The sequence below is a fragment of the Salvelinus alpinus genome, chromosome 7, assembly GCF_045679555.1.
Source record: "Salvelinus alpinus chromosome 7, SLU_Salpinus.1, whole genome shotgun sequence".
Classification (NCBI taxonomy): domain Eukaryota; kingdom Metazoa; phylum Chordata; class Actinopteri; order Salmoniformes; family Salmonidae; genus Salvelinus; species Salvelinus alpinus.
Window position 1 is genome coordinate 76,398,825 of NC_092092.1, and position 16,187 is coordinate 76,415,011.

General features: G+C 40.4%; 1 protein-coding gene across 1 annotated transcript in view; it reads left to right on the forward strand.

The window, feature by feature from the left end:
• The window catches only part of LOC139581690 (FERM and PDZ domain-containing protein 3-like), a 270,056-nt gene that overhangs the window by 245,862 nt on the left and 8,007 nt on the right, over positions 1-16,187 (forward strand). The window contains exons 13-16 of the mRNA XM_071411717.1: positions 4,986-5,112; positions 10,392-10,481; positions 10,820-10,999; positions 15,352-15,487. Of these exons, the coding sequence (XP_071267818.1) occupies positions 4,986-5,112; positions 10,392-10,481; positions 10,820-10,999; positions 15,352-15,487 (533 nt within the window). The remainder of the gene's footprint in view (positions 1-4,985; positions 5,113-10,391; positions 10,482-10,819; positions 11,000-15,351; positions 15,488-16,187) is intronic.

Genomic DNA, 16,187 nt, shown 5'->3' on the forward strand with positions numbered 1-16,187 from the left:
CTCTGACAGACAGACATTATACCAGATAACTCACTCTGACTGACAGACAGACATTATACCAGATAACTAACTCACTCTGACAGACATTATACCAGATAACTAACTCACTCTGACAGACAGACATTATACCAGATAACTAACTAACTCACTCTGACAGACAGACATTATACCAGATAACTAACTAACTCACTCTGACAGACAGACATTATACCAGATAACTAACTCACTCTGACAGACAGACATTATACCAGATAACTAACTCACTCTGACAGACATTATACCAGATAACTAACTCACTCTGACAGACATTATACCAGATAACTAACTCACTCTGACAGACAGACATTATACCAGATAACTAACTCACTCTGACAGAGACATTATACCAGATAACTAACTCACTCTGACAGACAGACATTATACCAGATAACTAACTCACTCTGACAGACATTATACCAGATAACTAACTCACTCTGACAGACATTATACCAGATAACTAACTCACTCTGACAGACATTATACCAGATAACTAACTCACTCTGACAGACAGACATTATACCAGATAACTAACTCACTCTGACAGACAGACATTATACCAGATAACTAACTCACTCTGACAGACATTATACCAGATAACTAACTCACTCTGACAGACATTATACCAGATAACTAACTCACTCTGACAGACAGACATTATACCAGATAACTAACTCACTCTGACAGACAGACATTATACCAGATAACTAACTCACTCTGACAGACAGACATTATACCAGATAACTAACTCACTCTGACAGACAGACATTATACCAGATAACTAACTCACTCTGACAGACAGACATTATACCAGATAACTAACTCACTCTGACAGACAGACATTATCCCAGATAACTAACTCACTCTGACAGACAGTCATTATACCAGATAACTAACTCACTCTGACAGACAGACATTATACCAGATAACTAACTCACTCTGACAGACAGACATTATACCAGATAACTAACTCACTCTGACAGACAGACATTATACCAGATAACTAACTCACTCTGACAGACAGACATTATACCAGATAACTAACTCACTCTGACAGACAGACATTATACCAGATAACTAACTCACTCTGACAGACAGACATTATACCAGATAACTAACTCACTCTGACAGACATTATACCAGATAACTAACTCACTCTGACAGACAGACATTATACCAGATAACTAACTCACTCTGACAGACAGACATTATACCAGATAACTAACTAACTCACTCTGACAGACAGACATTATACCAGATAACTAACTCACTCTGACAGACAGACATTATACCAGATAACTAACTCACTCTGACAGACATTATACCAGATAACTAACTCACTCTGACAGACATTATACCAGATAACTAACTCACTCTGACAGACAGACATTATACCAGATAACTAACTCACTCTGACAGAGACATTATACCAGATAACTAACTCACTCTGACAGACAGACATTATACCAGATAACTAACTCACTCTGACAGACATTATACCAGATAACTAACTCACTCTGACAGACATTATACCAGATAACTAACTCACTCTGACAGACATTATACCAGATAACTAACTCACTCTGACAGACAGACATTATACCAGATAACTAACTCACTCTGACAGACAGACATTATACCAGATAACTAACTCACTCTGACAGACATTATACCAGATAACTAACTCACTCTGACAGACATTATACCAGATAACTAACTCACTCTGACAGACAGACATTATACCAGATAACTAACTCACTCTGACAGACAGACATTATACCAGATAACTAACTCACTCTGACAGACAGACATTATACCAGATAACTAACTCACTCTGACAGACAGACATTATACCAGATAACTAACTCACTCTGACAGACAGACATTATACCAGATAACTAACTCACTCTGACAGACAGACATTATCCCAGATAACTAACTCACTCTGACAGACAGTCATTATACCAGATAACTAACTCACTCTGACAGACAGACATTATACCAGATAACTAACTCACTCTGACAGACAGACATTATACCAGATAACTAACTCACTCTGACAGACAGACATTATACCAGATAACTAACTCACTCTGACAGACAGACATTATACCAGATAACTAACTCACTCTGACAGACAGACATTATACCAGATAACTAACTCACTCTGACAGACAGACATTATACCAGATAACTAACTCACTCTGACAGACATTATACCAGATAACTAACTCACTCTGACAGACAGACATTATACCAGATAACTAACTCACTCTGACAGACAGACATTATACCAGATAACTAACTCACTCTGACAGACAGACATTATACCAGATAACTAACTCATTCTGACAGACAGACATTATACCAGATAACTAACTCACTCTGACAGACATTATACCAGATAACTAACTCACTCTGACAGACATTATACCAGATAACTAACTCACTCTGACAGACATTATACCAGATAACTAACTCACTCTGACAGACAGACATTATACCAGATAACTAACTCACTCTGACAGACAGACATTATACCAGATAACTAACTCACTCTGACAGACAGACATTATACCAGATAACTAACTCACTCTGACAGACATTATACCAGATAACTAACTCACTCTGACAGACAGACATTATACCAGATAACTAACTAACTCACTCTGACAGACAGACATTATACCAGATAACTAACTAACTCACTCTGACAGACAGACATTATACCAGATAACTAACTCACTCTGACAGACAGACATTATACCAGATAACTAACTCACTCTGACAGACATTATACCAGATAACTAACTCACTCTGACAGACATTATACCAGATAACTAACTCACTCTGACAGACAGACATTATACCAGATAACTAACTCACTCTGACAGAGACATTATACCAGATAACTAACTCACTCTGACAGACAGACATTATACCAGATAACTAACTCACTCTGACAGACATTATACCAGATAACTAACTCACTCTGACAGACATTATACCAGATAACTAACTCACTCTGACAGACATTATACCAGATAACTAACTCACTCTGACAGACAGACATTATACCAGATAACTAACTCACTCTGACAGACAGACATTATACCAGATAACTAACTCACTCTGACAGACATTATACCAGATAACTAACTCACTCTGACAGACATTATACCAGATAACTAACTCACTCTGACAGACAGACATTATACCAGATAACTAACTCACTCTGACAGACAGACATTATACCAGATAACTAACTCACTCTGACAGACAGACATTATACCAGATAACTAACTCACTCTGACAGACAGACATTATACCAGATAACTAACTCACTCTGACAGACAGACATTATACCAGATAACTAACTCACTCTGACAGACAGACATTATCCCAGATAACTAACTCACTCTGACAGACAGACATTATACCAGATAACTAACTCACTCTGACAGACAGACATTATACCAGATAACTAACTCACTCTGACAGACAGACATTATACCAGATAACTAACTCACTCTGACAGACAGACATTATACCAGATAACTAACTCACTCTGACAGACAGACATTATACCAGATAACTAACTCACTCTGACAGACAGACATTATACCAGATAACTAACTCACTCTGACAGACATTATACCAGATAACTAACTCACTCTGACAGACAGACATTATACCAGATAACTAACTCACTCTGACAGACAGACATTATACCAGATAACTAACTCACTCTGACAGACAGACATTATACCAGATAACTAACTCATTCTGACAGACAGACATTATACCAGATAACTAACTCACTCTGACAGACATTATACCAGATAACTAACTCACTCTGACAGACATTATACCAGATAACTAACTCACTCTGACAGACATTATACCAGATAACTAACTCACTCTGACAGACAGACATTATACCAGATAACTAACTCACTCTGACAGACAGACATTATACCAGATAACTAACTCACTCTGACAGACAGACATTATACCAGATAACTAACTCACTCTGACAGACATTATACCAGATAACTAACTCACTCTGACAGACAGATATTATACCAGATAACTAACTCACTCTGACAGACATTATACCAGATAACTAACTCACTCTGACAGACATTATACCAGATAACTAACTCACTCTGACAGACAGACATTATACCAGATAACTAACTCACTCTGACAGACAGACATTATACCAGATAACTAACTCACTCTGACAGACAGACATTATACCAGATAACTAACTCACTCTGACAGACATTATACCAGATAACTAACTCACTCTGACAGACAGACATTATACCAGATAACTAACTCACTCTGACAGACATTATACCAGATAACTAACTCACTCTGACAGACATTATACCAGATAACTAACTCACTCTGACAGACAGATATTCATTCATTTTACTAATTTAGCAGATACTCTTATCCAGAGTGACATACAATCAGTGCATTCAACTAGAAAACAACCACATAGTGTGTGAGGGAATACAATGAAATGACATTCATCGCAAGTCATTGCATTGCATTGCATTCAGTCACACAGACAGAGTAGAGTCAGTGTTCTGCCTCCTGTCTGAGTCTGACTCTGAGGGGGGCCTTGTCAACCCTGTCAGTGTGACTGAAAATAGGAGCAGTAGCTCCTTGAGTCTTTGATTGCTTCCCAACTGGCACCCTATTCCCTATATAGTGCACTACCTTTGACCAGGGCCCACAAGGCTATAAAGGGAATAGGGTGCCATTTGGGACGTAGCCCTCGAGTCGTCCCTGGGGGTCTCTCCCTGAGATTTAGACATGGTCCCACAGCTGTCAGCATCTGACTGATTATACCATCTCTCTCTCTCTTTCTTTCTTCCTCTCTCCCTTTGCTCTCTACTCTAACCCCTCCTCTCTTTCTTTCTCTCCATTCCCAGGAAGGAGTGGGGTCTGGAACCTTTCCTCCCCCTCACTCTACTTCCCACCATCAAGGAGAAGAATGTGTGTAAGACCCTGTCACAGCTGCTCAAGACCTATCAGCATCTGCCGCCCTCCGGCAACAAGGTGATCTCTCCTCTCTGTCACACAATGACCTTCCGATCAGTAAATATTCTCTAGATACAGCATAGCTATAACACTAAGTATTTCAGATTCATTGTACCTTTCATCTTGCACTCTCAGTTAAGCAGTTTATCTTCTGACTGGCTGTGGCGTTTCAAACGTGTTTAAACAGTGTGCTGATGTCCCTTTACATGGTGAAACAGTGCCACCAACAGGACATGTACATTTCTGTAGGCGAGAATCCACTGGTCATCCTTGGGTGAATCTCAATGGCAGGAGCTAGCGACCGTGTCCGTCTTGTCATCCTTGGGTGAATCTCAGTCGCTCTGGATAAGAGCGTCTGCTAAATGACTTAAATGTAATGTAAATGTATTAAGTGGCTTCTCCTCTTCTTCATCACTGATCTGAAATCACAAGATAAGTGAAAGCAATACGGAGGATGCCAACTTGGCTCCTGGACTCTGTTTACGCATTTCAAGGCTGCGTTGAAACAATGACTGGTAAATGATCCAAGACCAGCTCAGTTAATCCCTACCATTGAAACAATGACTGGTAAATGATCCAAGACCAGCTCAGTTAATCCCTACCGTTGTGACAATGAGTCGTCATAATGCTGCATCAAATGTACATGATCTTAGGGGCGTTGGCAAACGCAATGTAAGTAATTAAATGTTTGTACCCCTAATTGCACCGAATACTTCTGTTTATCCTACAGCTATTGTAAGCAGTAATCATAAGCCTATAAACCAGAGTTACACTGTTAGCACTGAGGCGGTGTGCAATAGTAGGTAGACCACTTCAGCTCCAATGTAAATAACATGAGTAAGTCTACCTCTGATAGTTTCTCAATAAAGCATTAAAAACAATCAATCAACCCAGAAAAGTGCTAAAAATAGCCCATATTAACATATGTAACCTAAGAAACAAGGTCCATGAAGTCAATAACTTGCTTGTAACAGATGACATTCATATTCTATCTCTGAAACTCACTTAGAATAATACCTTTGATGAAACAGTGGTAGCAATACATGGTTCTAACATCTACCGAAAAGACAGAAATGCCAACGGAGGCGGTGTTGCTGTTTATATTCAGAACCACATTCCTGTAAAGCTTAGAGACGATCTAATGTTAAATACTGTTGAAGTAATATGGCTACAGGTTCATTTGCCTCACCTAAAGCCCATTCTGGTGGGAAGCTGCTATAGACCACCAAGTGCTAACAGTCAGTATCTGGATAATATGTGTGAAATGCTTGATAGTGTATGTGATCTCAACAGAGAAATATATTTTCTGGGTGATTTAAATATTGACTGGCTATCATCAAGCTGCCCAATCAAGAATAAAATTCAAACTGTAATCAGTGTCTGCAACCTGGATCAGGTTGTCAGTCAACCTACCAGGGTAGTTACAAACAGCACAGGAATTATATCATCAACATGTATTAATCACATCTTTATTAATGCTGCAGATATTTGCTTTAAAGCAGTATCCAAATCCATAGGATGTAGTGATCACAGTATAAAAGCCATATCTAGGAAAACCAAAGTTCCAAAGGCTGGGCCTAATATAGTGTGTAAGAGGTCATACAATACGTTTTGTAATGATTCATATGTTGATGTAAAGAACATTTGCTGGTCTGTGGAGGGTAATGAGGAGCAACCAAACGCTGCACTTCACGCATTTATGAAACTACTTATTCCAGTTACTAATAAGCACACACCCATTAAGAAAATTACTGTAACAACTGATAAATCCCCTTGGATTGATGAGGAATTGAAAAATTGTGTGGTTGAGAGGGATGAGGCAAAAGGTATGGCAATTAAGTCTGGCAGATTGGCAAACATACTGCAAATTAAGAAATCATGTGACTAAACTAAATAAAAATAACACATAAAAATAAAAAATAAAAACAAAAAAATTATATAAAGAATGATAGTAAAAAGCTTGAAATTAAATTTTTGGGGAAAAAACATTGAATCAGATGGCTCATTCATCACAAAGCCCACTGATATTGCAAACTACATGAATTACTTTTTCATTGGCAAGATTAGCAAACTTAGGGATGACATGCCAGCAACAAACACTGACACTACACATCCAAGTATATCGTCCAAGTATATTTTGAAAGACAAGAATTGTACTTTTGAATTCCGTAAAGCCAGCGTGGAAGAGGTGAAAAAAGTATTGTTGTCTATCAACAATGACAAGCCACCGGGTCTGACAATCTGGATGGAAAATGACTGAGGATAATAGCAGACGACATTGCCACTCCTATTTGCCACATCTTCAATTTAAGCCTACTAAAAAGTGTTTGCCCTCAGGCCTGGAAGGAAGCTAAAGTAATTCCGCTACCTAAGAATAGTAAAGCCCCCTTTACAGGCTCAAATAGCTGACCAATCAACCTGTTACCAACCCTTAACTTTTGGAGAAAAGTTGTGTTTGACCAGATACAATGCTATTTCACAGTAAACAAATTGACAACAGAATTTCAGCATGCTTATAGGGAAGGACACTCAACAAGCACAGCACTTAAACAAATGATGATTGGCTGAGAGAAATTGATGATAAAATTATTGTGGGGGCTGTCTTGTTAGACTTAAGTGCAGCTTTGGACATTATCGATCATAGTCTGCTGCTGGAAAAACATGTGTATGCTTTACACCCACTGCTATAATGTGGATAAAGAGTTACTTGTCTAACAGAACACAGAGGATGTTATTTAATGGAAGCTCCTCAAATATAATCCAGGTAGAATCAGGAATTCCCCAGGGTAGCTGTTTAGGCCCTTGCTTTTTTCAATTTTTACTAACAACATGCCACTGACTTTGATTAAAGCCAGAGTGTCTATGTATGCTGTTAAGCCGAGCGACACCGGGGATCCCAAGAGCAGACGCAGATGAGGAAACGGGGATGAATGACCCAAAATATTTGTTGCACAGAGAGATATGGAGTGCAGATCCGGGGTAGCTTGGATGAGTTGCAGAAAAACCAGATGTGGAGACAGGTGTTGGTGTTGGCTGAGTAGAACAGGGTAAACAGGTCCTGAGGGGAATCCAAGGTGGTGGTGGTGAGATGTGGAACAGGAGACAGGAGCCAGAGCGGTAATGAGCAGAGATTACGATCTGGCAGAGGGGAAGTGGCAAGACTGAGTATTTGTAGAGGTCTTGATTATGGAACGAGTTGCAGCTGGTAGGGATCTGCTCTGACTCCAGCACACCTGTCTCCAACCACAGAATCACACAGAGAGGGAGAGGGAGAGAGAGTACAGGGGGAGTAACTGCAGGTCAAGAAGACACCGGATGAACACCAGAGGGCGTAGCAGGAGCAGATGTGACATATGCGGATGACTCAACACGTCAGCTACTACAGCGACTGAAATGACTGCAACACTCAACAAAGAGCTGCAGTTAGTTTCAGAGTGGGTGGCAAGGAATAAGTTAGTCCTAAATATTTCTAAAACTAAAAGCATTGTATTTGGAACAAAACACTCACTAAACCCTAAACCTCAACTAAATCTTGTAATAAATAATGTGGAAATTGAGCACGTTCAGATGACTAAACTGATTGGAGTAACACTAGAGTGTAAACTGTCATGGTCAAAACATATACACTGCTCAAAAAAATAAAGGGAACACTTAAACAACACAATGTAACTCCAAGTCAATCACACTTCTGTGAAATCAAACTGTCCACTTAGGAAGCAACACTGATTGACAATAAATTTCACATGCTGTTGTGCAAATGGAATAGACAAAAGGTGGAAATTATGCACATTTGTGGCCTGCTGGAGGTCATTTTGCAGGGCTCTGGCAGTGCTCCTCCTGCTCAAAGGCGGAGGTAGCGGTCCTGCTGCTGGGTTGTTGCCCTCCTACGGCCTCCTCCACGTCTCCTGATGTACTGGCCTGTCTCCTGGTAGCGCCTCCATGCTCTGGACACTACGCTGACAGACACAGCAAACCTTCTTGCCACAGCTCGCATTGATGTGCCATCCTGGATGAGCTGCACTACCTGAGCCACTTGTGTGGGTTGTAGACTCCGTCTCATGCTACCACTAGAGTGAGAGCACCGCCAGCATTCAAAAGTGACCAAAACATCAGCCAGGAAGCATAGGAACTGAGAAGTGGTCTGTGGTCACCACCTGCAGAATCACTCCTTTATTGGGGGTGTCTTGCTAATTGCCTATAATTTCCACATTTTGTCTATTCCATTTGCACAACAGCATGTGAAATTTATTGTCAATCAGTGTTGCTTCCTAAGTGGACAGGTTGATTTCACAGAAGTGTGATTGACTTGGAGTTACATTGTGTTGTTTAAGTGTTCCCTTTATTTTTTTGAGCAGTGTATATACAACAGTAGCTAAGATGGGGAGAAGTCTGTCTATAATAAAGCATTGCTCTGCCTTCTTAACAACACTATCAACAAGGCAGGTCCTACAGGCCCTAGTTTTGTTGCACCTTGACTACTGTTCAGTCGTGTGTTCAAGTGCCACAAAAAAGGACTTAGGAAAATTGCAATTGGCTCAGAACAGGGCAGCACGGCTGGCCCTTGGATGTACACAGAGAGCTAATATTAATAATATGCATGTCAATCTCTCCTGGCTGAAAGTGGAGGAGAGATTGACTTCATCACTAATTGTATTTATGAGAAGTATTAACATGTTGAATGTACCGAGCTGTCTGTCTAAACTACTGGCACACAGCTTGGCCCCCGCATGCATACCCCACAAGACCTGCCAAAAGAGGTCTCTTCACAGTCCCCAAGTCCAGAACAGACTATGGGAGGCACACAATACTACATAGAGCCATGACTACATGGAACTCTATTTCACATCAAGTAACTGACTCAAGCAGTAAAATTAGATATAAAAAAACAGAAAAAAACACCTTATGGAACAGCGGGGACTGTGAAGTAACACAAACATTGGCACAGACACATGCATACACATACACACACACGATAACATACGCACTATACATACACATGGATTTAGTACTGTAGATATGTGGTGGAGTAGGGGCCTGAGGGCACACAATGTGTTGTGAATGTATTGTAATGTTTTTAAAATTGTATAAACTGCCTTAAATTTGCTGGACCCCAGGAAGAGTAGCTGCTGCTTTAGCAGCAGCTAATGGGGATCCATAATAAAAACAAATACAAATACAACTAGGTTTTTCATTTCACCTGTGATGTTAGTGCAGATCAAGGAGAGGAGACGAGTAGAGGAAGCCACTAGAGACTATTGAGACTGGGCCCTTGAGTGTTGTGTTGTGTCTACTGACAGGTCCCTCCTCTCCAGGGAAAGCTGCAGTACATGCGTGTGCTCAACGATCTTCCGCCCTTTGGAGGCTTGCTGTTCCACACCGTCGGACTAGTAATGGCAACATTCTCTTATAAACATGCCCATATCGTATTCCCACATTATAGTATATGAGTCCCACTCCTTTATGATTAATTTCTCTTATGTCAAGGTACAGCTCATGTTCATGTTTTCCTGTAGCCTTGTAGCATCCCAGGCCAGACATCCAAACTGATATAACAAGTATAGTCAACTCCAAATCGATACTACATACATGTGTATACATATACTACAGTACATATAATTTTGAAGAATGCATGTTTCTGAATTAAGTTCTATGCTGTTGTTCCATGAATTCAGAGCTCTCTCTGTGTTAATAGAATTGATTGATTGATTGACTGATTGATCCACAGGATGAGAAGCAGTCGGCCACTACGCTGCTGGTGGGTCCGCGGCACGGCATCGGTCATGTGATCGACCTGAAGAACAACCTGACCACGGTTCTGACAGAGTTCAGTCGCGTTGCTAAGATACAGCTGCACCGGGAGAACCAGGGCGTTGCCCGCGTAGAGGTGGCCATACAGGAGGCCAAGGTATGTGACAGATTGAACACATGTACAACTATAGATCTAGAAGGACATTATGAAGCTCAGGGTGGAACTCATTGCACCATACTAGTAGGCCATGGTACCAAACATAGATTTTTCGCTGCACAGAAGAATTCCTTTCAAATTCAATTAAGTCAAACCTGTGAGATAAACCAAGTTGAAGTACCGGTATGGTCATTATATTAAATATACAGTAAAATGCTTTGTTGAAGCCTCCAAACTCATTTCCATCCTCTGTGTATGAAGATGTGTGTGTTTCGGAGGGGCTGAGATAAAGCCAATACATAGTGCATTCAGGAAGTATTCTGACCTCTTGACTTTTTCCACATTTTGTTACGTTACAGCCTTATTCTAAAATGGATTAAATAGTTTTTTCCCCCTTCGTCAATCTACACACAATACCCCATAATGTCAAAGCAAAAACTGTTTTTATCAATTTTAGCAAATTGCTACAAATAAAAAAACGGAAATATCACATTTACATAAGTATTCAGTACTTTGTTGATGCACCTTTTGCAGCAATTTCAGCCTTGAGTTTTCTTAGGTATGACGCTACAAGCTTGGCACACCTGTATTTGGGGAGTTTCTCCCATTCTTCTCTGCAGATCCTCTCAAGCTCTGTCAGGTTGGATGGGGAGTGTCGCTGCACAGCTATTTTCAGATCTTTCCAGAGTTGTTTGATCAGGTTCAAGTCTGGGCTCTGGCTGGGCCACTCAAGGACATTCAGTGACTTGTGTCATGGAAATTCAGTACTGAGAGAGATTTGGTCATTTCTTCAAACAATCATCTTTATTTAATATGAATTATTGCAATAATGAGGCTGGTCGACCCTCCCACGCCTGAGTGTTGGACAGAGTAACCTAACCTTCACACAAATGCAGAGTACTATATATAGCTGACACTAACAATGCTCAGTCATGGTTGGTTTAACCCTCCTCATGCAGACCAAGGAGCATCGTAAGCCACTCTGGGTTCATCCTGTTGTTATCTGCACGTGGGTTGTTGTCTTAACCCCATCCTGGTTTAGTTTCCCAGATGCAAGGATAATTTTGAGACAATGAGGAATTGTTCTAAACTCCTCCTGGCTATCTCCATCTCGGTTACACCCACCACATCTTGTCTACGTAATGCAGTCTTTAACTCATTTGTCAGCTCAAGTCATCTCTGGTGACCATACGCCCAAATTAGCTGCAGGGAACTAGAGTGGAGCATATGAAAACGCAGAATTAAACAAACCAGAAATATCCTATTTGTTAACTATTATTGCTAACTATTAATATCAAACAAACCAGGTAAATATGTCATTTTTCTATCACAGCCACTCCTGCGTTGTCTTGGCTGTGTGCTCAGGGTCATTGACCTGTTGGAAGGTGAACCTTCGCCCAAGTCTGAGATCCTGAGCCCTCTGGAGCAGGTTTTCATCAAGGATCTCTCTGTACTTTGCTCCATTCATCTTTCCCTCGATCCTGACTAGTCTTCTAGTTCCTGCCACTGAAAAACATCTGCACAGCATCATGCTGCCACCACCATGCTTCACCATAGGGATGTTGCCAGGTTTCCTCCAGACGAGACGCTTGGCATTCAGGCCAAAGAGTTCAATCTTGGTTTCATCAGACCAGAGAATCTTGTTTCTCATGTTTTGAGAGTCCTTTAATAACCTTTCACGGCTACTAAACCCGGATCCGGGAGCACCCCCCACAGTAAAAAAGCTGACTAGCATAGCCTAGCATAGCGTCACAAGTAAATAGTAGCATCTAAATATCATTAAATCACAAGTCCAAGACACCAGATGAAAGATACAGATCCTGTGAATCCAGCCATCATTTCTGATTTTGAAAATGTTTTACAGGGAAGACACAATATGTAAATCTATTAGCTAACCACTGATAGCAAAAGACACAACTTTTTTTCTCCACCATTTTTTTCCTGCATCAGTAGCTATCACTAATTCGACTAAATAAAGATATATATAGCCACTAACCAAGAAACAACTTCATAAGATGACAGTCTGATAACATATTTATGGTATAGGATAGTTTTTTTTAGAAAATGTGCATTTTTCAGGTATAAATCACAGTTTACCATTGCAGCTGCAATCTGAAATAGCGTTGGAAGCAGCCGGAATAATTACAGAGACCGACGGCAAATTATAATTACTCATCATAAAACACTTCTGAAAAATACACAGCCTACAGCAATCGAAAGACACAGATCTTGTGAATCCAGACAATATTTCAGATTTTCTAAGTGTTTTACAGCGAAAACACAATATAGCATTATATGAGCGTACCACAATAGCCAGAATCACAACCGCATTTACCAGCTGTAAATGTTAGCGATCGTAACAACCCAACAAAAGATATATAATTTTACTAACCTTGATATACTTCATCAGATGACAGTCCTGTAACATCATATTACACAATGCATATAGCTTTTGTTCGAAAATGTGCATATTTAGCAGCATAAATCGTGGTTATACTATGTAATCAGTACAAACATTGCATGCATTCTGGCCGGCGCCATCTTGGATTAGCGCCTATTCTAATAAAAATACTATTCATAAACTTGACTAAAAAATATAAGTTGGACAACAATCGAAAGATAAATTAGTTCTTAATGCAATCGCTATGTTAGATTTTTTAAATTAACGTTACTAGACATATAGTGTGCGTTGCAGCCAGACCAGTGCCTGCAAAAATGGCGAGCAAACACCATTACATTTTTCCACATAAATACGGAATAACATCATAAATAGTTCCTACTTTTGGACGAGCTTCCATCAGTATCTTGGGCAATGTGTCCTTTCTTCAAAAGAATAGTTGCTTTGTTGTAAAACGTCCTCTTCACCTTTGGAATTAGCTGCTAACAGTAGCTATGTCGCACACACATGTCCAAATCCTCAAACGAAATACTAAGGAAATTCAGAAAAATAGCAATATACTCGCATAAACTGATATAAATCGGTTTCAAATAACTTCGTTATGATGTTTCTAACACCTATATTTAATTAAATTACAGACGGATACATCTCTGGTCGATAACTGAGCGTTCCAAAATTTCATCCTGAGTTCTTGCCTTGCGCCATGACGAAGGAGGAAAAGAAATGTACTCTCGTTCCTTCTGGCTTTATAAACTCGGACAGCTACGCAGAGAGCCCATTCCACTTCTCATTGGTTACTGACATCCAGGGGAAGGCGGGTGCAGTTCATTTCCAGCCATAGGATATACACAGACTTTTAAACTGAACCCAGATCAGAGCATAATTCTCAGACCTTCGCAAGTCATGTCAGGATTTTTGCTGTAGAAGGAGTTCTGTTCCACCCACAGACATAATTCAAACGGTTTTAGAAACTAGAGAGTGTTTTCTATCCAATAGTAGTAATAATATGCATATTGTACGAGCAAGAATTGAGCACTAGGCAGTTTAATTTGGAGACCAATTTTCGCTAAGTCGAAACAGCACCCCCTATAGTGACAAGAAGTCCTTTTGGTGAACTCCAAGTGGGCTGTCATGTCTGGCCCCTCTAACATCCATAAAGGCCTGATTGGTGGAGTGCTGCAGAGATGGTTGTCCTTCTGGAAGGTTCTCCCATCTCCACAGAGGAACTCTGGAGCTCTGTCAGAGTGACCATTGGGTTCTTGATCACCGCCCTTACCAAGGCCCTTCTCCCCTGATTGCTCAGTTTGGCCGTGCGGCCAGCTCTAGGAAGAGTCTTGGTGGTTCTAAACTTCTTCCATTGAAGAATGATGGAGGCCACTGTGTTCTTGGGGACCTTCAATGCTGCAGAAGTGTTTGGTACCCTTCCCCAGATCTGTGCCCCGACACAATCCTGTCTCGGAGCTCTACGGACAGTTCCTTCGACCTCATGGCATGGTTTTTGCCCTGCCATGCACTGTCAACTCTTGGACCGTATGTCCAATCAATTGAATTTACCACAGGTGGACTAAAATCAAGTTGTAGAAACATCTCAAGGATGATCAATGGAAACAGGATGCACCTGAGCTCATTTTTGAGTCTCATAGCAAAGGGTCTGAATACTTATGTAAATAAGGTATTTCTGTTTTTATTTTTTATACATTTGCAACAATTTCTAAAAACCTGTTTTCACTTTATGGGGTATTGTGTGTAGATTGATGAGGAATAAAAATAATTCAATAATTTTTAGAATAAGGCTGTAGCGTAACAAAATATGGAAAAAGTTAAGGGGATCTGAATACTTTCCTAATGCACTGTACATCATTGGATAAAGCAGAAGACACATTTCCGTTGGACCTTGTGTACAATTGGACAATAAAGAAATCTACATCTGAAACGTAATGATCCCTCCCTGCAGCCTCTGGTCCTGTTGATGGAGTGGCCTGATGCCAGTAACTTCGCCTGTCTCATCTCCGGCTACTACAAGCTGTTCGTGGATCCCAAACGAACCATCTACCACCTGACTCCTGGTCAGTCTTATATGATCAAGGCAGGTATGTTAGTAGTCACCTCCTTGATTTATACTGCTAGTTAGGACTTGCAATGAAACTGTATATTTACAATATCTGTTGTTTAAGAAATGGATCTGTAGGTCTAGTGTTTCGGGAGGTTGTTATGGAGATTCCATTATTATTAGCTTTAGATAAAACTGAAAATGTTTTTCATTTACGGTTAAAATCCTTTCCATATTCTTTGCTTTGGCTACATTTTCTATCAATAAAACTCAACATCCAAACTCAGTATCCAAAGGCACATTGACTGAATATCAGTTTGCATCTCAAGGATTCCATTTACAGGTTTTAGTGTGTGTCTGCAAGTGTGAGGCATTGCATGTAAACCATTATACTGCAACCAACTCTACTCAATCCAACTGGACTGAGACCTGCTTCTCCATAATGCATATGTGCATCCGGACCTAAGCCATATCAACAGCTACCAATCACCTCTGCTGTCGCTCCTCCCATCTCCATCCTGAGATCTCATCTTCATCGGACTATTCTCTCCCTTTTCCTTGCATAGGGTAACATTTTGTGGTTTTGGCTTGCTTTTTTTCTGTGAAATATACATGTAATATTCAAACATTCACAGCTCTGTTTCCATCTGCTGTGGTGGTGTGCCTGCATGAGAGGAAGGCCGCTACGTCCCATAACATCCCACCAGACTTACCTCCAACTCCAGTCTCCAGCATCCATC